This window comes from Gorilla gorilla, chromosome 14 (genome assembly GCF_029281585.2).
Source record: "Gorilla gorilla gorilla isolate KB3781 chromosome 14, NHGRI_mGorGor1-v2.1_pri, whole genome shotgun sequence".
NCBI classification, from domain to species: Eukaryota; Metazoa; Chordata; class Mammalia; order Primates; family Hominidae; genus Gorilla; species Gorilla gorilla.
This window is the reverse complement of record NC_073238.2, coordinates 106,123,776-106,148,642: the sequence shown is the minus strand read 5'-3', so window position 1 is coordinate 106,148,642 and position 24,867 is coordinate 106,123,776. Positions and strand designations below refer to the sequence as shown.

Below are 24,867 nucleotides of genomic sequence, written 5' to 3'. Positions count from 1 at the left end.
ATGCAATGGCGTGATCTGGGCTCACTGCAAACTCTGCCTTCTGGGTTCCAGCAATTCTCCTGCCTCAGCCTCCAGAGTAGCTGGGATTTCAGGCACCTACTACCATGCCTGGTTAATTTTTGTATTTTTAGTAGAGACGAGGTTTCACCATGTTGGCCAGGCTAGTCTCAACCACCCGACCTCAGGTGATCCACCCACCTCGGCCTCCCAAAGCGCTGGGATTACAGGCATGAGCTACCATGCCCAGCCTAAATGTCTTTTCTTTATAAATTACCTAGTCTCGGGTATTCAGTTATAGCAACAGAAAGCAGACGAAGGCGATATCTTTAAGAGTAAAATACTGAGTTTGCTTTTTACAAATCCAATTATTTTTCTATTTTTATACGCACCTTACCAAAGCTATCTGTCTTACAAAGTATTTGGAGTTGAGATTGAGTTTGTCAGAATTTGTAGGTTTCTATTGTCAACTTCTAGGCCTAGAAAGGGATATTAAGTTTTTGTTTTTTTGTAATGCTTCTGTAGCACTGAGAGACTCAGGAATCCCAGTGGTATAGGGAAGGATCATTATCAGAAAGGTGCTGGACGTTTCGAGGCTCCATCCCGTTTTCATTACTGTGTTTCTGTTGGCTCCAGGGTGATGCTTCCTTCTCCAGCTAGTACTCCTGACTTCATTGTGGGCAATTTTAGCAGGAGACCTGCTTTACATAGCATTCCAGCCTTGTTAGAGTACATATACTTTGTAAATTCCAATATATGGAGCACTTTAAAAGACATCAATACAGTCAATACTTTCCACTCTTATTGTCTCATGGCCCACCCTCTCTACAGGCTTCTATAATTCTGAGCCAAAAGGTGTCAGTAAAACTGTACTGAGGGTGACAGTCCTTATTTCTGGAGCAAGTTTTCTTTTACAAGCTACAGCCAACTGTAAGCTTATTAGTTGTTCTCTCATTATTTTCTTCCATGAACTTTATCACACAGGCATTTGTCAAGCATTGACAAATATTCATTGCAATTCAATGCAATATTGTTGGCCAATATTCCATTGCAGTGTTCAACAAAGGATTTATTTTTTTTGTTTCATTCCTTTATTCACTTTTATCATAATTTGGAGGATGAGGAAGGAAAAAAGGAGAGTTAAAATATTAGTCTTCTGAGTTCCACATTGGTAAGTATTATTATTCCCTTCATAATAATAATTAGGATACAATTATTATCCTAATTATAAAAATGTGCTCTTTTATAACTAGAATACAATTTCTGAAGAGGCATGTCAGCACAGTATGCAATTGTTAAAAGAGACCTTCACATCCCAAAATAAATGTGAGGAGTTCTTTATAACCTTTAGAGAAGTTTCTACCCCAGGCTACACAAGGAAATAAGCTAACAGATTCTGTGAACAGAAGCTAAGAGAAAAAGGTGAATGATGCTAAAATCCTTGGAAGTGTTTATCAGTTCACCTCCTGGTGACTACGGAAGATGTTGTTAATTTGTAAGGATTGGTAGAAATATGCTCCTGATAGCATAATTATGCCTCATAGAGTAGCTCATGAGTTGATTTCCAAGATAGCAAATTCTCCATTTTAAGACACCAAAAGATGCCAACATAAATTTATTCACACATTATTTTGAGGGGGAGTGTGTTAGTCCATTTTCACACTGCTGCAAAGATACTACCCAAGACTAGATAATTTATAAAGGAAAGAAGTTTAATTGACTCACAGTTCCACATGGCTGGGGAGGTCTCAGGAAACTTACAATCATGGCAGAAGGGGAAGCAGGAACCTTCTACACAAGGCAACCAGAGAGAAGAGTGAAGAGCTCCTTATAAAACCATCAGCTCTTCTGAGAACTCACTCACTATCTCTATAGCATGGGGGAACCGCCCCCACCATCCAATCACCTCCCACCGGGTTCCTCCCTTTACACATGGGGATTAAAATTCTAGATGAGATGTGGGTGGGGACACAGAGCCAAACCATATCAGAGAGGAAATAGATTTTATTAAATGCATACATTGATAAGGTTATTTCACAAAATATCTGAAGGTAAATCGAAAAATAATCACAGAAAGGAAAAAGTAATGGTAGTTAAGCTGCTGGCTCTGAGGGTAAGAAATAAAATAAAAAACGAATAAACAGCTTGACATGCTGAAAGCCAGGAGTCCCCAAAACGGAGACTCCTTGGTTTCCTAATTTTGAAAAGCAAGGGTACAGAAGAAGTGTGTGATCCAGGAACTATGAGGATTACAGCTATATTCTCATAAAATATAAGACAGACATCCATCATTCACGATGGAGAACGGTTATTTTATAATTTACATGGCAAAAATAAAATTTACTAAAGGAATAACAAAGGAAACCCACAAGTATGAAAGCTCACTAGGCTAGAAACAAAGCTCACTAGGCTGAGATAACAAAAAGGGTTGGATTGCCAAATCTGATGCACAGAATCAGAGATCTTACCCAGTATCAGAGTTTACTAATAATCCTTAGGATACCAGGATCATGAGACACAGGAAATGCAAGAAGTCTGAGGCCATCCCTGCAGCTCCCCAGGATCCTTCCTTGCTACTTTGGGATAAACCCAGGCCCAAATTTAACCACTCACCTGTTCATTAAGCAAGAAAGGCCATTTGGTCATGAAGCATCTTCTGTAGTCTAACTGTGACATAACTAACAGTAACAATTTCATGTGGTCCATGACTCATAAATCCAAAAATTCCAGGTTTGTTTACCATAAGCAGAAACCAACTAGGTACATCCTGCTAAAAGCATTCCATAGGTAATGGCCATCAGGAGGATCAATTCGCATGTTTAAAAGTTTTGATCTGATCATTTTTTCTATTCTAACAACATATCTCAATTTCAATCTAATACGCCTTATTACCAGGCACAATTTTATTTCTCACTGCATAGAAATAGTTGCCTCTGCAGTTTGTCTCTTCCTGGCCAGGATAACCACAATCCAAATATTCCACAGAGAGTCTTCTCTCAGTTAAAGAAAATTTACCTACTGGCTTATTACTAGTATCATTATATAATCTATTTTAGAAGAATCCATGAAAATTTTCTTGTTCCTTTCCCTTTCTAATAATGGCTGTGAATCACGTTGTTGACTGGATTATTCTTTGTAATAACTAATAGTAAACCCAGAGCCAAAATTTTCAGCCTAGCAGAAAGTGTTGAGGCGTTATTCTGCTAAAATAAAATGTACGTGTATTTTGTGTCCTAACCTTATACCTAATTCCATATTATTTTTACTACTCTTAGTTTGGGGATTATTTTTATGCTTGTGCTCATATTCATTGTCTCACTACTAGTATTTTCAGATTATATGAATCTCTGTACATTCATTTAAACTAATATCAAAAGAGCTAGAATATAAATACACATAAAATAGAAAGCTATAGCTAACTGGAAACTATTAAGACATTGAATTGCTTGATTCCTTCTTGCTCAAATTATTAGCTATTCTTGAAGTTTTATAACTTGCATAGTAACAAAAGGGTCCTACGGCATAAGAATATATTAACCAGGTAATGAGAAGTATACATCATATGAATAGCTATACAAAACACACGATATAATTAAGGTCATTCAAATTATCATGAATGCAAGGTCAGTATGCACCTTTTGTCTTTCAGGACTCATTTCAGCTGTATGTACAACTGAAAAGATGCATCAGAAATATCTTAACAGGTTCCTGTTACAAGACAAGCAGAAGAAAATAATCATAATCATACTGATTCTACCTCAAATAAGTTTGGAATCCACTTATTCCTGTTGGTACTACAACCACTCTAATCTCACACCTGGAAAAGAAGTATTAAAGGGATATCCTACAGAACAGAAAGGTCTTTTTTAAAATGCAAATTTGATTGTGGCACTTCTGCTAAAAGATCTTCCAGGGCTTTCTACTGCTCTTGGAATAAAGTCCAAAACCCTTAACATAGCCAGAAAGTCTGCCTGTGACTGCTGCCTCACCCATTCACCTTTCCTTCCACACTCACCCCATCACTTTGTTACCTACAGACATATTTCTGAAGTGTGTACTATGCAAAACAAACACACACAAGAAGCACAATCTATACTCTAGCCTTTTCTTTCCTGCAGAATCAAGCTTCTTGAAAGGGTAGTCTGAATTCGCTGTTTCCACTTCATGCTTGTGTCAATTCTACAATCTAAATTCTGATCCTAGCACTCCTTGGTAAATGCATATACCCAAGTAAGTGGAGAACTCTTACTTGCCAAATCCAAGAGACATTTATCCATTTCTAAACACCACTGACGTCTTTGTGGACTCTGACTCAATTTACTCCCCAGTTCTCAAAACCCTTTCTTCTTCTTGACTTCTAGAATATGGCTGGATTATCTTCTGCCTCCTATTCCTTTAAGACTCCTAGTGGCTGCCTAAAACCATTCATAGTACTAAACCCTGTATATATGACATGTTTTAAATCTGATAACAACTCAGCGACTACTAAATGACTGATGGGCAGGCGGTACAGACAGTGTGGACACATTGCACAAAGGGACAATTCATGTCCCAGGCAGGATGGGTTGGAAGGTAAGAGAGATCATCATACTACTCAGAACAGCAAGCAATTTAAAACGTATAAATGTTTTTGTCTGGAACTTTCCCTTTCATATTTTTGGACCACAGTTGATCATGGGTAACTGAAACCTCAGAAAGTAAAACCACACATAAGATGTGTGAAAAGTATCAGAATAAAAATGAAGCCAGTTGCATCACACCCTAACAAAATAAATAAAGCCAGGAGTTTCTAAGGAGGGCCTTTGTGTACACATGCCTATGATAAGAACTACTACAAAGACTACCTGAAGGGCTTGTGGGCATATATGCTTATAACAAGAACTTTCGTTATGGACTCCTAACTGCTGCTTGCTACATCAGTCCCAACGACAGCTAACTGGATGCACAGGAACATTTACCTGACACATTGTCTCCAGTAGTAAACTGGTCAACTCCTGCCAGAAGTCCCTGTATCCAGTGTTCTCTTTGTTTCAAAACAACTTAGTGTACTCCTCCTTTTGCTGTTAAAATCTTTCCCTTACCTCAACCTTCTCAAATGCACCCATGGTTGCAGCACACATATTCTGCCTGCAAAGCTTCTGCAGAGTTCAGAATAAACTCCTTGTCTTTAGAGAATCTATGTTTTGTGGGCTGACAGCAGGGGCTACTGTATTTGTGTTATCTCGAGTTCTATCTCTCAGTTCTGTCCCTGAATTATTTTCTACTTCTAGAAATTCACCTACACACCCAATGATCTCTAAATCTTTTTCTGCTGCCACTCTCTCAAATGATATTTGGACCCATATGTTTAACTATCTACTACACATCACGACCTTGGTATGACACAGTAGCCTCAATATTGACATGCCCAGTGTTGTACCTTCCTCCCTACAGAGTGCCATATATTCCCTGAAAGCTATTTAAAAACTGGGAATCATACTAGACTCTTATTTCTCCCTCAAAGGTTCTAACAATTCTGCCTTCTAAATACCCTCCTCTGCTCCATCCACCCCACTCTGTTCCATCCACTTTTTCAAGAAGTGCCTCTGTAATTGGAGTTAAGTAAAAGACATAAAAGTAAAAAATGTTTCAAGAGAATGGTAAAAGGCGGGCTAAGTCAAAAAACATTTTCCCTATGAAAATAAACTGGTTTTCTCGATGACTGCAGCACTATTCACAATAGCAAAGACTTGGAACCCACCCAAATGTCCATCAATGATAGACCGGATTAAGAAAATGTGGCACATACACACCATGGAATACTATGCAGCCATAAAAAAGAATGAATTCATGTCCTTTGCAGGGACATGGATGAAGCTGGAAACCATCATTCTCAGCAAACTATCACAAGGACAGAAAACCAAACACTGTATGTTCTCACTCATAGGTGGGAACTGAACAATGAGATCACTTGGGCAGGGAACATCACACACCGGGGCCTGTCAGGGGGTGGGAGGCTGGGGGAGGGATAACATTAGGAGAAATGCGTAATGTAAAGGACGAGTTGATGGGTGCGGCAAACCAACATGGCACATGTATACATATGTAAAAAACCTGCACTTTGTGCACATGTACCCTAGAACTTAAAGTATTATAATAATAATAATAATAATAATAATAAAAGAAATGGATTCTCTCAAGTATAGTACTTCTCAGAGATTTAAAATGCTAATATGTATTGTGACTCTTTAAGAAACATGTTTAGGATGCAGCATTTCTCCCAAGCTAGTGAGACCCTTTTTCCTAAAACACTATTAAACAGCTAATAGAAGTAAAATGCAGCAGCACACAGTTTGCGTTTTGCTAGTTATTCTTTTTGAGGTCAACTTAATGAGGGTTCTTCAAAATGGCATCTGAAGGACTCATAAATTTATATGTTTCTACATTTTGGGTGGGAATGGGCAGCCCTATACTGTACATGGACTCTTGCCTCCCTCCTCAAGGTACTTCTCAGGATATGCGGTCTTCCTCCCACCTCTGCTACACTGCAGGGTAATTTCCTGTTCTTTGATTAATAAATTAAATAAATTCATCAAATATTTATTAAGCACCCGTTCTGTACAAGACACTGTGATAATTATTAAGGATACCAAAAGTGATAAAATGCAATTTTCCCTCCAGGGCACAGATTAGTGGGAAACACATTTGTAAAAAAATTAATGTGATAAAATGCTATAAAAGATGCACTAAGTTTTATGGGAGCACAGAGGAAGAAATGATATCACCTTCTTGGAGAGACATGAAAAGGGATCAGAGAAGATTGAGCAACATCTTTACATTTGGTTAAATACATAGTTTATAGTCTCCTTAAAAGCCCCCACCCCCCCCACCCCCGCAAAAAGACTTTTACAAGGTAGGAAAATATTCCTATTTTATAAATGAAAACTTTTGTTTAATATAGTTAAATTTCTCTAAATTCACAAAGCTGATAAGTAGCAAAACAAATTTGAACTCAGATTGGTCAGACAAGAATGGGGGAAGAGAAGGAAGGAAATTATATTCCATAGAGAAGCAACAATAGGCAAGACATATAAAAAGGTGTGGCTCATTGGGGAAACCAAAAGCACTGGGGAATGGGTGAAGTGAAACACCAGGTCTATGTGTGGCTGTGGACTGGGGAAGGTTGTTGGGAGTTGTGAAAGTTCTGCACATTAGCCCTACTTGCTGCTTCACGGATGCTGGCATAAAACAGGAGACTCACAGCAAACAGCATGAACATCACGTTAGCACCCTGCTCCACAAGGGCCTAGATAGTTGCCTGCACATGTAGGGGATTGTGTTACAGGGGAAGAACACTGAACTTGTTGAGGATTCACCACTTTTACAGCAAGCCTAAGCAATCCTTCTCTTTATTCTGGGGGAGACCGTCCCTCAAAGTTGCTCACTGCAAACACAACACTGACACATGGCCCAAGCAGAGGGAAGTCAGAGCCTTCAGTTGTTAGCATGCCCAGTCAAAACACACAGGGATGCTCAAGGCCCATGGTGGGTTATCTCCAGCAACAGGGAGGCAAGGTAGGAAACAGTGGATAGGCCACAGCAGACAAAGACTGGAAAAGAAGGCAAGGATTATATCCCTGAGAAATTTAAATGCAAGACATGGAAGTTTGAGCTTTTGCCATAGCACTAGAGAACCATGAAGGGTGTCTTAGGATGTGTATCAAACCCCTGTGGATTTATGTATATGACTTGCACAGCTTTTCTAAGACCTTCTCCTCCACCCCCCAACCCCACCTTCATAGTTAGTTGGAAAATAGCCATACTTTATAAGGCAACACCCTCCTTGAAATTTTTAAACTCATGACCAAGAGAGTATGGTCAGTTTCTCCCTTTTGGTGGAAGCGTTATAGCAGTCATATTTTCTGTTACGTGAAGCAAATCACTCTGCAGCAGAAAAAACTATGCAAAAGCCAAACGGAGAGATTTGTAAGCACTCTAGTCCCAACTGTCATTGCTTTAGCCCATCTGCATCCCTCCCCCTCCTTTGTCTTCATTGTCCCTTGAGATGCACTGACAATGTACTTCACTGGCCTGCTGTCACTGAAATCTTAAAGTGTGAACTGTTTAGAGAGGCAATGGAATCAGGTTTTCCATATGGAAATATCACTGTATTAGTCAATTTTCATACTGCTATAAAGAACTGCCCAAGACTGGGTAATTTATAACAGAAAGAGGTTTAACTGACTCAGTTCTGCATAGCTGCAGAGGCCTCAGGAAACTTACAATCATGCGGAAGGCAAAGGAGAAGCAGGCACTTTCTTCACAAGGTGGCAGGACAGAGTAAATGCTGAGCAAAGGGGAAAAAGCCCCTTATAAAACCATTAGATCTCGTGAGAACTCACTCACTATCACAAGAATAGCACTGGGGTAACTGCCCCCATGATTCAATTGCCTCCCACTGGGTCCCTCCCACAACACGTGGGGATTATGGGAACTACAATTCAAAATGAGATTTGAGTGGGGACACAGCCAAACTATATCATTGAGGCAGTAGGGGAAACTACACCATTGGGGCAGTGGGGGAAATGGCTTCCAATGAAGATAAAACTGCACATAAAACCAATACGCTATCATGACAGTCCAAGAGAGAAATGATGTTTCTTTGTTCTTAAAGATATGGCCATAATTAGGTATTCTGATTTGAAGATGACTTTAGAAATAATTCCTGGCTCTGAAGTTAGTTTAGATCATCTCAGTGTTTCCAGGGATGATTTTTGAGAAATAATTTTATTTATGGTAGCTCAGGAGCAAAAACAGACTCTTCCAAATGGGGAGAAAGAGCACGCGAAGTTAAAAAAGAAGGGGCCAGATCACCAAGGGTCTGATAAGCTACATCAGAGCCAAGATGATCAGGATAAAGAACAGTGAGAGTGACTATTGTTTTGCTGCTATTGGACTCAATCCCAGGAGCCTGGAAAGTGTTATCACACAGAGAAGCTCAAGACGATGGGATGGCAAGGCCTTCATCTCAGTGCTCCTGTAAGTGTGAATGACATTTATAAATACTAATCACAGGGTAACTATTAAATCTGATTTAATTTTTAAATATCTTTTTTAAGAATTCAAACATAGAAATTTGTAAAGTATATATTTTCACTTCTTCACTGCTTTTTCTCCAACGAATTCTATTCTCCAATGCTATCTACGACTAATGGCATTCTGTCCACATTGTTTGGGATTTGTTAATACATAAATCAATATGTAAGTAGTTTTTTTTTTAAGTGGGGCCACATTTGCTTTTTCCTTTCAATGATGTCTTAAGTCACTTGTTCATTTTGGTTTTTCGTTTTGTTTTGTTTAAGACAGAGTCTCTGTCACCCAGGCTGAAGTGCAGTGACATGATCATAGTTCACTGCAGCCTTCACCTCCTGGGCTCAGGCTATCCTCCCACATCAGCTACCTGATTAGCTAGGACCACAGGTGTACAACACTACACCTGGTTGATTTTTTAATTTTTTGTAGAGATGGAGTCTCCCTATTTGCCCAGGCTGGTCTTGAACTTCTGAGCTCAAGAAATCCCCCTGCCTTGGCCTCCCAAAGTGCTCAGATTACAGGCTAGCCACCAAGCTAGGCCTCTACTTTGGTTATTTATACAGCTTTACCTTTATTCATTTAATGTCCACATAATTATCCATAATTTATCATTTAGTAGACGTTTACATTAGCTACAATGAACATGCTTATATATAAATCAGTTTGAATTTTGTCCAATTACTTTCTTGGAATACGTTCCTGTAAGTTGGGCAAAGGGTATTCAGCATTTAAACTTTGATTCATACTGCTGAGTTCTCCAGAAGGCAGAGACAGTCTTTATCAGTCTTCTTTTTCAGTGTTTGTAGATGAGAATGCTCTGTTTCCTACAGTCACAGGAACATTAGATATTTGTATTTCTAATCTTTGATAACGTCATATTCCTGAGAAATTATTTTTCCTCTGTTAAGTTCACTAATCTTCACATATCCACAGTAGTCATTTACATTATTTGAGTTTCCTCTTTATGTTCTTTTTTCATTTCACATGGTATATTTGTGTATTTGTTACCAATTTATGAGGGTTCATTTATGATTAAGGATGCTAACCTTTTGATTGCTGTGCATTACAGATGCAATGTCACAGGGCTCCATTTCACTGTGGTATTTCATTTTATTTTATTGTACAGAAGTTATGTATTCAAATACAATCATGTTCTTTTATTTTTAAGAAAGGCAGTGAACAAGAAATAAAGATAAGATTTGGATTTTATTGGGAGCTTAGTTGGGAATCTGTTGGCAAATGGACTAGCAAGGGCTAAGAACAGAAGTAGGCTGATTGAGCAATTCAGCCACGAAAAGGCACTGGGTTAAAACAAGGTGGTAGCAATGGTGATAGGCAGAGAATTCACAAAGGCATTTGTGAAACAGAATCTAGGAGAATTTGGTGATTGAATTGACAGCGTAGGTGGGGATTAAGCTATCATATCATCATGGGGTGTTATCCATGCAGTCACATTTTCAACTGAAGCCTAAAGAGCTAGCTGCTGCCAATGCTCTTCACAAAAGGGGTGAGAGGAAAGGGTGGGGAAGGGAGGGAAAGGAACATTTAACAGAAGCATGATTATGAAGCAACTGAATGTGAGTAAAGAAATTATTGACTAGAACTTCTAAAAACTTTTATAAAGTAACTCTAGAACAGATTTGTGTTTCTATACATTTTAAATACAAATCAAATTATCTTCTGAAAGCTGTGGCTTTACGTATTTAAAGTATATAAAGTGTTATCATACAGAATCCTGGGAGAAAATAGACTGGCACCCTAAAATTAGATTTAATAAAATTTTTATAAAGAGCAGGATATAGGAAAGCTATAAGGATCATGCAATATTCCCTAGCTAATAACCGAGGTGAGGTCACTGATACTGCCCCTTAGGGAACAAAGAGAGAAAGTAGTTATAAGGATTCAGAGACTTGTGAGGACACTCGACAGGAGCTATGGTTTTATGTAAAGGGTCATAACCAACCTGTAGTGACTCCATAAAGGTGAGACCTATGTCTGCCCTACTCCACTTGCCCAGTCCTTCTGTAGCTACTGCCTCCCATTAACTGCCAGAGCCAAGAATGCCCACTGACAGGGCCCAGGAACAAAGGGTAGGGTGGAGAGGCCTTCTGAAGGGGCAGACAGAGATTTGCCAGCACACTCCACCCTTGTGCTTTTCACATGGAAGATAAGTTCTTATCTCCAATATAGGGGACTTGCCAAGACCCTCAGCACTACAACACGCAAGAACACAATAGAGAAGTAACTCCTACTCACTTGATGAAGCCAATCAGACATTAGAGAATCTATCCCTACTCACATTAATTCAGCCTTAAAACCATCTTATATTTCCAGGGAAAGTAGCTCCCTCTTTATCTTAATTGAGTTAATTCAAATAGCATTATTTTGCAGAAGTCCAGTGTTTTTTTGTTTGTTTGTTTGTCTTTTTGAGACAGAGTCTCGCTCTGTCGCCAGGCTGGAGTGCAGTGGCACGATCTTGGGTCACTGCAACCTCCGCCTCCCAGGTTCAAGCGATTCTCCTGCCTCGGCTTCCCGAGTAGCTGGGATCACAGGCACGTGCCACTACGCCCAGCTAATTTTTGTATTTTTGGTAGAGACGGGGTTTCACCATGTTGGCCAGGATGGTCTCGATCTCTTGACCTCGTGATCTGCCCACCTCAGCCTCCCAAAGTGCTGAGATGTGAAAAAGCCCAGTCTTTAGTTCTTAAACCTTGTATATGAATAAACAAATTTGATTTTACCATATGAATGAACTACAAATAATAAAATATTTAGTATATTAAATAATGAAAACATGGACTATGTTCCTAAGAGTACAGGATTAATACCTTGAGAGTGAGTGATGGGAGGCAAATATTTGAAACTTTGGTATTCCATTAAGATGAAGGAAGGCCGGGCGTAGTGGCTCACGCCTGTAATCCCAGCTCTTTGGGAGGCCAAGGCGGGCGGATCACGAGGCCAGGAGATCAAGACCATCCTGGCTAACACAGTGAAACCCCGTCTCTACTAAAAATACAAAAAAATTAGCCGGGCGTGGTGGCGGGTGCCTGTGGTCCCAGCGACTCAGGAGGCTGAGGCAGGAGAATGGCGCGAACCTGGTAGGCGGAGTTTGCAGTGAGCCAAGATCGTGCCACTGCACTCCAGCCTGGGCGACAGAGAGAGACTCGGTCTCAAAAAAAAAAAAAAAAAAAAAAAAAAAAAAAAAAAAAGAATGGAAACGATTCTACTATGATTTCTCTGTCTGCTCCCTGACCAAGCACAAATAATTATTTAAATGTATCTAAGAACATTTTGTAATAGAATCAATTATGTCACATTTGTAGAGACTATTACTGTTTACAAACCGCCTTCCCCATACCACATGCTTCTCAAAAACCACTGAAAGGGAAAAGGGACAAGCCTGTGAATAAAGAAAAATACTTTCTGAGAGGTTGGGTCATTTGCTAAAGGTCACATAGGTAGTAAGTGATGGAGTGAAGACTAACCTATTTCAAAACTACAAATTCATCGTTATTCACATTATTCACTAAAATATGTGACCACAGGCCATTATCCTAAGCAAATTAACACAGGAATGGAAAACCAAATACCACATGTTCTCACTTATAAGTGGGAGCTAAACACTGTGCTCTCATGCACATAAAGATGGGAAACACAGACACTGGGAACTTCTAGAGAGGGGAGGGAGGGAGGTGGACAAGGGTTGACAAACCATCTGTTGGGAATTATGCTAAGTAACCAGGTGATGGGATCATTCATATCCTAAATCTCAGGATAACACAATAAACCCAAGTAACAAACTTGCACATGTTCCCCCTGAATCTAATATGAAAGTCGGGAGAAAAAACAAATAACACAGGCATCTTCCTCGTCCCTTGACAAAAAAAAAAAGAAAAGAAAAGAAAAGAAAAGAAAAGATGTGATCATAATATGCAACAAATAAGGCGACAAGTCTGCTTTTCCCATTTATTTATTCCATGACATTTTCATGGTTTGTCATAACTACTAGTTTTCCTTATGTAAGATATTTCCAAAGATGAATTGAATAGGAAATATTTTAAAACCTGAAGTTTTTTGTGTGCTTCTGAACTTATCAAAGGAAGGAGTAAAATTTGGTTCTGCTCTTGTAATGAAAACTCTTAACAATACAAACACAGATCCACATAGCTTCACCTAACAAATAGTACCCTGAAGAACTCATTGATTTCTCAGCTTTTTTAGTTTTGCCATGTTTTTCTTATTCCCTTTACCTTTTAAGTTGATCAAATACGTTTTTTAAAAATGACTTTTTTCCCCCTAGAGTAAAATGAATTCCAAGCCTGGTGAGAACAGGCTGTTAATCTCTTCATTTTATTGACCTACTTCAGTTTTAGCTCATTAAACACAGACATCTCAATGATCAAAAGAAAATGAACCAAATGTAACTCGGTATAACCTTACCGAATAAGAGAGTTATTCAAAGAGCAAATAAATCTGCACAAGTAATTTGATATTGACAATCTTCCATTTAAAGAATATATATGTAATGAACAAGGACATCCAGAAACAATTTTTACGCTCATTTAATCAATGAAGACACACTCTTGGTGTGCTTTTTAACCAATTCTCTTCTCAGATTTTATCTTCTCCCAAGGCAAATATTGAAGAAATCATGAACTAGATTCTCTTGAAACTGTAAAACAAGAAAAAGCAAAAGACTAACAAAATAGCTGCAAAGATTATTTAATTATGCTGCCTATAAGGAATTATAAGAACTGAAATAGATTTGGTTATTATAGCACAGAGGAGAGAAAAACTAGTAATTTAAACCCATTATCCTAATAAGAGTAATAAACAATTTAAGTTATAAAACAATATTTACTAGCTTTTAAATACAACTACATTTGAAACATATTTAAGTTAAAAGCTGGACCATATCTAATTATGCAGGTTTGTTTCATTAGCATTGACTTAAATAGTCTTTCTACTTAAGTAAAATTTCCTAGCAGCTCTTGTAAAGTATCCTAAACAAATAACCAGCCACAATTCATACAGGAAAATTATAATTTTGTATGCTACCATTGAAAAGAGGTCTTAAAGACTAGATAAACCTAGGTATCCATCAGCAGATGAATGGACAAAGAAAATGTGGATATGATAGAGTACTATTCAGCCATAAAAAATAAGGAAATGCTGTCATTTGCAACAACATGGATGAACCTGGAGGATATTATATTAAGTGAAATAAACCAGGCACAAAAAGACAAATACCACATGATCTCATTCATGTAGAATCTAAAAAGTTTGATCTCATAGAAAGAGAGAGGAGAATGGTGATTATCAGGAGCTGGGGCTGTTGGGGAGGAGGAAGAGTTGGAAAGATGTTGATCAAGAGACACATATTTACAGATAGATGAAAAGAATACATTCAAGTGACCTATTACATAGCATGGTGACTACAGTTAATATGATATATTGTATTCTTGAAAAATGCTAAGAGAGTGAATGTTAAATGTCCTCACCACAACAAAATTGGTAACTAGGTGAGGTAATGCATAGTTTAATCAGCTAGATTTAACCATTCCACAATGCATCTGTACTGTGCTTCAAACCATCATGTTGTATGCGGTAAATACACCCAATTTTATCTGTCGATTTAAAATAAATTTTTTAAAAGATTAGATAAATATTTCTAAAATTGGAATTGTGGGAAATATTTCAGAGACAGATTATACCTGCTACAGTATATCATGTTTTGTGATTTAATAGCAATTATTTGTTTCCTTATTCTGAAAACTGTGGTCCCTCTGGTTGATCCACAATAGAGAATGAACTCCAAGTCACCGTCCTTTAACAAACAATGATCAGCTCAGGAATAGTTCCACAGATGAGTGATGTATACTTTACTCCTGACATGGGGTTAACAAGGGTGAAAAACAGAAAAGCTGAATTATTTTCTAGTTCCTTACTTTTAATTTCCTCCTAGAAAAATACTATTTTGCAGAAAAAAAATCAAGTAATACACAAGCCAACCATTCCAGAGCCAAATGCAAATTATAACTGCTCATCTTTATTTTTCTCCATTCTCTCAACAACAGATCAATGCTCTAAGGCAGATCAGTCACCCCACTACATGACGATAACAGCTGTGCAAATTAATCCTTTAGATGTTAAATAATTTTCTTTTCCTTACAGGACATCTGAGAATACTCCTTTCTAAACCTTTGTCTGGCAACTCATTTACTCCATTTCAAAAATGTTAGATAGCAGATAAAAAGTCCTTTAAATTTAAAAGGTTTGGTCACTTTATAAAATTTGTGGCAGTTATGTAAGCAAAAATTAACCCCACAAAAACAATTCATTCAACACAAATGAGCCCACATACATTTTAAGGAACTTCACTCTCTATATTTCTCATTCTACTAACATTAAGCATAAAAAATAATTAAACACAATAAATAACCTATTAGGTATCTACAAAAATAAGATTCAATTCTACAAATCACTATTTATTTATAAATGTTGGCCTAATCACAGAACCAAAAGGGAAATCAATCACAGATCCTGCTCTCAAATAGCCTACAGTCTAGTAAAAAGAAAGAAATATATTTAAAATCAGTATTGCTACTTTGAGTCCCTACCTTCCATTAGAAATAAGTATTGACCCATACGTGGTGAGTTTCAGGATGTCAAGGCTAATCAAAGAAAATACAGGACCACAAGAGGGCGGTAGTACAAAAGGAGCTTTATTTGGGTGGTGCTTTGACAGGTTGCCAAGAGGCGAAGTCCCTCACAACAGGAGACCTTCCAGAGACAGTGGTGCCTGGCTACCACCCAGAAGGAGAAGATGACAAGCAAACTCCCAGGAGAAGGGGAAATTGGAGAGGGGGCTTGCACATCTAGGTGATATCACTTACTAGAAATTGGGAAGTGCCTGGGTCAGAGAGCTTTGAAGGGTATCAATGGCTTGGGGTCTTTTAGTGTCCCAGAGTTTACTTTATCTATGGTTAGCAGATGTTCAGTTAAATTTTATCAGGTATGCAAAGCAGGTAGGCTTTAAATGGCTAAAAATATATTTATTTGAGCTATATTTAAAGCAACTGGATGTATAAAAATCGGAGTTGGGTACCATTTGGCTCTGGGCTAATGGTCCTAGCCTGCTGTGAAGAAGTAAGAAAAACATGGGGGTCCATCTTTAACCCATTTATATAACATCACAAGACAAAAAATATCATTGTACACAGAAGCAGAATCTGAGATACTCAGTATCCACAGGCCTATGTCTAGAGTTTAACTTAAGAATCAGAGTTCAAAAGACATATCAAAATACTCCTTAAAGTTTTATTAAATTATTCAACAATCATTTAAACTCTTATTCTCTGCCAAGCCCTGTTCTATGCACCAGATACTCCACAGTCAATAAGGTACACATTAGGACTGGCTACATAATTTGCAGAGACCAATGCAAAAAGAAAATGCAGGGCCTTTTGTTCAAATTTCAATTAGGGCCAGGCATGGTGGCTCACACCTATAATCCCAGAATTTTGGGACACCAAGGTATGCAGACTGCTTGAGCCCAGGAGTTCAAGACCAGCCTGCGCAAGGTGGCAAAACCCCATCTCTACAAAAAATACAAAAATTAGCCGGGCATGGTGGCATGCACCTACGGGCCCAGCTACTCAGAAGGCTGAGGTGGGAGAACTACCTGAACCTAGGGAGGTCAAAGCTGCAGTGAGCTGTAATTATACCACTGCACTCCAGCCTGGGTGACAGAGTGAGACCCTGTCTGAACAACAAAAAATTTCAATAGAGTGAAAAGAGAACATTAAACCAACCACACGGTTCATCGGAGTGTAGGATCCTGCTTGACTGCACAGATCACATGCCCAGGAAAATGGCCCTAGCAGGTATGTTCTCTGTCTCCATCATGTACACAACCTAGTGGCGAAAGACCCAGAGTTAAAACAAAGAAAAGGAACGTGGTGCCGTGAAAAGTGCCACGCAGGAAACAAAAAGGATTCCACAATAATAAGTGGTGTAACCTAGTTTCGTGAACTTGAGAAAGGCCTCTGTGAAGAGCTGACATTTAAGCTAAGACATGCAAACAAGCCAACTACACAGTCTGTGTGTGTGAAGGATCCACAGGTTGAAGAGTTCACACCTGTGGTTTTCAACGAGGACAAGTTTGTCTCCCATGGGACAGTTGGCAAAGTTAGGAGTCATTTTTGGTCATCACGACTTGGTGGAGAGTGGTAATGCTATTGGTATCTAGTGGATGGAGGTGAGAGATGCTTCTGAACATTCTACAATACACAGGACAGCACCCCACAACAAAGAATTGCCAATCCCCCAATGTCAATGGCACTCAGGTTGAAAAACCCTAACGTATAGTAACGTAAATCATGTACAAAGCCATGAGTTGTGTAGGAGTTTGGCACATGTGCCTTTGATGTCCTCAGCCATGTGACTTTATGGTAGAGAATACTGGAAACCTACAGTTCTAACGACAAAGGTGAATTTAATTTATGCTACAGAGATTTAATGCAATACTGTACAGCCACTTTAAAAAATCAGGCTTAGAAAGATATTTAACAGCATGGGAAATGGGAAATAAAGATACATTCATAATTGGAAAAGCCATGTTTTTCAAAAAGGAAATTATTCTATATTCTTTCAAAAAATAGTCATGCTTAGCAGGGGGCTGATGAGCATGCTAAAAAGACAATGCAAAGGCATTTCGGTGGTTATTTCTGGATGGTAAAATTATTTTACTTTATTTGTACTTTTCAGTTTTATAAATTTTTAAGAAAACATACATTCTTCCATAAAAACATGGAAGTATAACATCTTCTTTTCTTTCTATAAAGGTACACTGCACATTCAACTTACATAGTAGCTATATGTGGACCTGATGCAGCTAATCAAAGGCTGTGCTGTTTGTGGTGATTCACAGAGGAATGAATAATCATTTTAGGATAATTTGGGCAATCTCATTAGTGAAATGGAAGATTTACTAAAACTGAAAAGTTCAAGAATTGAGAGCACAATCAGTGCTGCCTTTTCTTCTTGTTGAAGGTCAGGACTTTATAAAAGAAAGGTAGATATGGAAAATGGCTATTATCTATTAAAATTAATTGCCATTGTTACTTAACCAAGTAGATCAGATACCACAGTCACAGAGAATATATTTCAACAGATGTATGTTTCAAGTCTCTCATGACTCCATTTTAACAAATCAGATCTGTTGTTTGTCGGTTGAACAGTTATACCAAGAGACCATTCATCTATAAATTATGTCTGTTTAGTTGAGGCACCTAGCTAGAATGTTGTTCTTGGTCTTACCAGGTAACTATAAAAGAAATGTTGTAGATTTAGAAAGTGTTCTTATCAAATATAAGGACAATGTGAAAGTGGATTATACACACACACATACATGTACACACCAAAAATACCCATCTTCCAGAAAGCCTTAACAGGCTGGAAACAAGGAAAAATAATAGGGATTGGGGGGTGGTAAGTGGAAAATATTATTCTTAAATTCCTCAAGTTGTACCCCTCCTAAGCCAATTTTACAACTATAGGATGTTGGACACTCGGCAAAATGGAACTTAAATTATGGGATGGAGAGAGAATGGGGACATATATAATATTTGTAGTTGATGCACTAGATTTATAGTTGACAGCAATAGTTATAATTAACCCCATGAGGGAATATGTGTGATCAGTATAGTTCAGCACCTGATGAGCCATTGGATTCTATGACCCTAAAGTAGAAAATCAAACTCACTTCTCCACCATTAAGATGCACTAAAGGCCTAGAGAAAAATGAAACACGTGATTCTCTTAGACATCAAAGCACAGACTGGACTTCCCAAGGGAAAAGGTGACAAACTGTCCTGGCAGTGGAACTGGGCCTTGATGCTCACAATTCAAGATAAATAACATGTACAGAATTAGAAAACAATGATGAGGCAAGACCACTTGGGACCTGTGGTATAAAAGGATGAGGACAAAGGCACTCTGCAACCACAAAAATAACTAACCATTCCCCTCTTTTAACCAGCACTAACTACTACTGCTTCTTTATTTATGACAACTACTCCTACCTTAATCTTTCTAACACCTAGATAAAAGTTACCAAAATAGCCAATTCCTGAATTGCCCCACTTCATTAAACCTTCCTTATAATAATAGCCCACCACAAGCCCAAATCCTATAAAAAGCCCTCCCAACTACCTACTATCAAACTCTCCAGAGTCCCTTTGGTGTGCAATCTCCCTTGCTGCAACAAACAAAATGAATCTAATTTTACTACAATCTTGTTTCCAGTGGTTCCTGGCTGGTGGGCTTCAACCCAGGGCAATCCTGATGTTAATCATCTGCCCCAATGTCAGACGACAGGTCCCAATTCTGGCTTTGGAAATTTGATCCCCATAAACACGTTGTTCAAACAGCAAAATTGGTTTCATGAGAAATAGAGTCCCAATTTCAGATTACTGTCCATGAGTGACTATGGCCACCAACATTCTAATTGTGTGAATCTGTAAACCACCTTAGAAGCACTATTTTACCTCCCTACAGACAGAAGAACGGTGGTGTGGCAGTGGAGACAGTGGTTATGGGCATTGCAGCTAGCAGCAGCGCAGCCTTGTTTCATAGAGGTTTATTAGTTCACAAAAATAAACAAAATATTCACCATAATGTAACAGATATCACTTTAGATAAAAATACATTTCCCAAATTTAAAAATAATCATTTCTGACTTGGAACCAACTCATTATTGTAAAAACATCTTTGATATATAAAGATCTAAAATTAAAATGTCATCCTTAAAAATCAAGTTAAAATCAAGACAGTAAACAAAAAAATTATAATGACAACAAGAACATATTTTCAGCACTTACTATGTGCCTGGATTTGTGACATTTTACATTATTTCATTTTATCTATGCAAACACTTTTTAAGAATATTCCTATTTCTAAATGAGAAAACAGAGATTCAAGATGATAATTTATCTATGAAGCAGAACTACAAGTGGTAGAACCAAGTTTTGAAAACCAAATGTCTATCCAGTAAATCCAAACTCCAAGGTTACCAAGCAGATCATTTTTCTTAGGTGTGAGAATGAAACTACACTGTCCTTGGAGCAATAATAAGATTTGATTATAATGAAAGCAGTTAAAAAAACAACAACAACTTCAGAGCACTGCTTACAGTGTCTTTTAGTATTAAAATTTCACTTAGCCACGTCAAGAGTTTATTTTTATTACTCTATTTATAGCCAAAATCTACCAAGGAAAAGTTACTTTCACAGACTACTTGATATCGAGAGTATACTTGCTATAGATTTCTATATCAACAAACACGCATATTTCAAAAAATAGTTGGTATATAAATTATCTAAATGTATTATTTTTATGAACTTCCCCTTTCTGAACTATCCTCTAAAAGAGGAACTACTGCATGTGTGAACAATGCACAATGCATGTGCAAAGAGAATTTTAATAGAAAAGCGTTATCCCCATCCCCAATAAATAAAATAAAAATGAAAAGACCTTTAAAAGACACTTTCAGTAACAGTTCTTTTCTGAATAAAATAAACAAGAGCAAAGGGCACCTTGACTACTACTTAGAAAATAAAATCGGAACACAGGGAAATCTGTAATTCTAATCACATTTACACCTTCTCTCCTTTTTTACATTTCTCATCCAAACATCCTTAGGAGCTCAATAGGCTTAAAAGAATTGGAGCAGGGTAGAGAACAAAGGTGAGGGGAATCTGAGAAACAGTTTAAATCACTGCCCTCACAATTTTAATAATTTCAATTTGGATAACATTTTTATCAGAAGAAGTAAAAGTCACAAAGGTAGGAAGAAACTAAAAACTTATTCTACCTGCTTATATTATACAAACTGCGTTTTGGCTAGACATCTCAGGGATTAACCACTGTGAACAAGAAATGCAAGAAAGCAGTAAAAATACGTACTTCCAAAAAAAATCAAATTAAGTGTGTTTGTTTTAGTCAGTGAAAGGATATGTGCTAAATGAATAGATTTGTTAAAAGATATTACTATTTGTATTCTCATGTAGAAATGACTAAATTATGTTCTCTCTTGAGATTGAGGATAATCTTAGAAAATATGATAGTCAATTACCATATTCAATCATGTTAAATATTGTAGATCATATATAAATACAAAAAGAAAGAAAAGTATTTATTAAGCATGTGGTATGTTTGGTTTACTCAATTTGGGATTAAGGGTTTTTTTTTAGAGAGATGAGAGGAATCAGTGTTTAAAAAACAGTTTAATATTTTGCTGAATTATTTGTAAAAGAATGACCAACAATACAGACACAAAACTTCAGAATTATATCAAATTCCTATATGAATGCCTTTTTTGGGGGGTGGATCTAAATCAGCATAGCACTTTTGTGTGACTTTTTCTTAGTGAAAATATTAAAGGAACTTAGCATTTCTTTTCACCAGTACCACTGATGTCTCTAAGCCTCTTCTGTGAGTGCTCCCGTGATTCCTCCATCACCTTCAGCCACAGATTTAAAAAATCTGCTAGCAATGGGGAAACAATCCAGAGTGACTTAGAAAAGAAAGATTCCTTGTCGTCATGGAACTTTTTTGTGTGTCATGTGTATCAAATGCAAATAATTACAGTCATTTCCCTCTCCTTAGGACAGAGCTTTAGTTTTCCCTGACATCCTGGTAAGACACTGTCTCAGTGACTGATACTCTGGAAAGTTCATCTTCAAAAGAGATGAACACCCAATCAATGTGTTGCATTCAGCAGATACCAGAAATACTGAGATACCAGAGTGGAGTGAAATCAGGGCCTTACTGGGGAGAAGGGGCTGGCCATCAACATTCGGTGAACATAGCAGGCAAAGTTACCATATTTGGGGACTAAAAATCTAATAATTCAGGTGAAGATCTCACATCATAACACCCTTACCACCCACACGCACAAACCCACTTTAGTTTTATCAGCAGCCAATAAAGTGAGATTTATTTCCTAATGAAAAGAATGCACTAAGAAAAGTACAGATCTATAAGGCGATATTTTGTTTGGGGATAGAAGAATCGCCCTAAACTGAGAATGTCAACTTTGTTTCAAGTAATACAGAAAAAGCACCTAGTACCAAACAGGTATACAAATAAATAACTGGGTTTAAGACTGGTCATGTAAACTCAAATGGAGTCAATGTTCCCGAATGCCTAGATTTTCTTTCCGGGATGACTTAAAATTCAGCAAAGCAATCAAGAAAAGCGGCTACAGCTCACACCTCCTCAGTGCTACAAGCAAGTCCCCCAACCCTGGAAACTCGGGACTTTAGACTTAAGCGTCCTCCACAGTTCTTTGTTCAACCAGTAACCTCACAGATTCGTCTGTGTTGGCTTCATAGTCACAGCTAAAGGGGTGCACGGCTCTAGTGAGATCTTACTTAGCTCTAGACACCTGCTATTGCGTTTGACAGCTATGACCTATTCTTCCAGACAGAACCTACACTGGAACTCCCACCAGCAGAAGGAAATTAGTGCGGTGGAAACGGGGAGCAGGGTTCGAAAGCACAGGCAAAAGGCGCTCACAGGAAGCAAGATCCACGCTGGCCACACAAACTGTATCTTTCCCTTTGGAACGCTGGTACATCTCATCCATGTCAAGTGACTCCCCAGTACGTTCGGTTTGATCGCCTGTTGCCCTAACACTTTTCAGGCTAAAAACTACCTTGGTGCTGGGAGACACACTGGGTGGTTGGGTTTCCTCCAAGCAGGGCTTGATGCGAGGGCACAGAGGGGCAGCTAAGGGTCACGTCTCTGGGTGCACAGGGTCCAAGTCCTAATTACAGAGGAGACCGGCTGCCCTTGTCTGTGCCCCATTCTCCAGCAAAGGGGTATATCGCAGGTTTGTGATTTTTAGTACCAAACTTGGGGCGATCAATTCAATTCCCTCCACCTTATGAGAAAGCAGTAAACCGAAATCACCGGTGTGGCACTGGGGAAATTCCTACTCGGAAGAGAAACGCAGTTAGACTGCGTGTCCCCCACGCCCTGATGTCTGCTTTCCTGGTTCCTTCCAACTCATCCTCCAAGGCGAAGGGAGCCGGGCGGGAAGCAGATGCCCAGAACGGGGCTTCGTCGCAGGCTTGGTTAGGGGTCCCCAGAGCTGCGCTGCGCTGCACTCAGGCTACCCGCACCAAGCATCCCCGGAGGCCTCCCCGGGATTCACCCTGCGCGGCTGCAGGGCCCGAAAGGTCATCTTCCCACGAGTGCCACCAAGGGAGCCTGGGGGAGCGAAGGCCGGGCTTGGACGCCCCCAGTCCAGAGACCCCCTCATTGCCCCTTACCTGCCCGCGGCGAATCCGGCAGCCCCCTGACAGCTCCCAGCAGCCGCCACTGGAAAAGTTTCCGAACTTCTTCGCAGGTCTGCACGCCCTCGCTGCGGGCGGACCCAACCAGGGCCAGAAGGAGGAGGCAGCGAAAGCCCACGGGCCAGGTCTGTGCGTCCATCCTCGCCGTCCTGGTCCCCTTTACCCGCCAGTGGACCCCACTCGCCCTGCGCGCCCTGGCTGTGCTGCAGACGTGGAAGACACAGCGGCCGAGGCTCTCGAGCGGTGCGAGCCGGCTGCGGGGTGTACTGACCGCCCGCGGGCACCGGCTTCACCTGGGAGCACTTAGCTCTTCCCGGAGGAGGCCCTAAGCTGAGACACCAGAGTTTTCCAGCTGAGCACCCTCTGGTCTTCTTCCCCAGCCGAGACGAGTGGGCGGCTGGGCGGGGCGAAGAAAACTAGTGGAGCCGCAGGGAGCCCGCAAGCAGCCGCTCTGGCCACCACTGCTGCAGCCGCCGCCGCCGCCGCCGCCGCCTCCGCCTCCGCCGCCCGGCTCGGCTCGCAGCCGCTAACCTGCGATGTGCCCGCTCGCTGCGCTCCGCGGAAGCCCCGCCCCGCACTCCCCGCTCCGCGGACAGGCCACGCCCCCGCCACGCCCCCGGCGCGCTGTCCCGCTCCGCACCCTCTGAGATGCTGTCATACTCGGCCCAGGGCTGAAGACTCGGAGCGACATCGATGCAAATAAATAGAAGGAAACCCGGACCTCGCTCTCCCAGTCCGTTCTGGGGAAGAATCATCTGATAAAAACAGAGAATGTATAAATAGGATCAGAGAAGACAAGAGATGAGAAACACCAACTGGAACTAAGAAATATCTATGTAATCAAGGTCCTCAGTACATAGGAATTTGTATTCTAATTGCATTAAATAGAATCTGGACATAATACAAAAGGCAAAAACTATTTACGGTTAAAGATCTCAATTGAGAGACTTCATAACACTTAGGTTTTTAAAGAGTGCACGAGAAGTTATTTTTTAAAATTGCTTTGTTTTACTGCTTAGGAACATTTTTCTATAACATGATTTTCTGAAAGAAGGTATAAAAATTACAATCAAACTTTATCACATTCTTATCACAATGAAATCTAGTTTTAAGTCTCTTATCACCATTTAGCATCATATTTTACTTCAGCTCTTTGTATCTGTGGGGCTCCTCTGAGCTTTACCACTTCTGGAATTTCTTTAAAATATTTTTCAGACAGCAACTAAGTTAAGAGTGCTCAGGGGAGTTCCTTACCAGGAATATAGAAAAATAAATACTTTAAGCAATTTTAAAATGGCAAAGGAATTTTGTCAATTTACAGTTTATAAGAGGAATGCATTATGCACCATAAACCAAAGGGCAGGTGCATTTTGTAAATGTGATTGACTCAACAACTAAGCCTGTAAGAGTGTCTCAATCTACAGCCACTTGAAGA

The 24,867-nt window shown here is 39.4% G+C and overlaps 1 protein-coding gene across 1 annotated transcript in view; it reads right to left on the bottom strand.

The window, feature by feature from the left end:
• GPC5 (glypican 5) overlaps positions 1 to 24,014 on the bottom strand; it is a 1,465,923-nt gene extending 1,441,909 nt beyond the window's left edge. The window contains exon 1 of the mRNA XM_019039972.4: positions 23,409 to 24,014. Coding sequence (XP_018895517.3) covers positions 23,409 to 23,571 — 163 coding nt within the window. The 5' untranslated portion in view covers positions 23,572 to 24,014. The remainder of the gene's footprint in view (positions 1 to 23,408) is intronic.
• Positions 24,015 to 24,867: the final 853 nt, after the last annotated feature.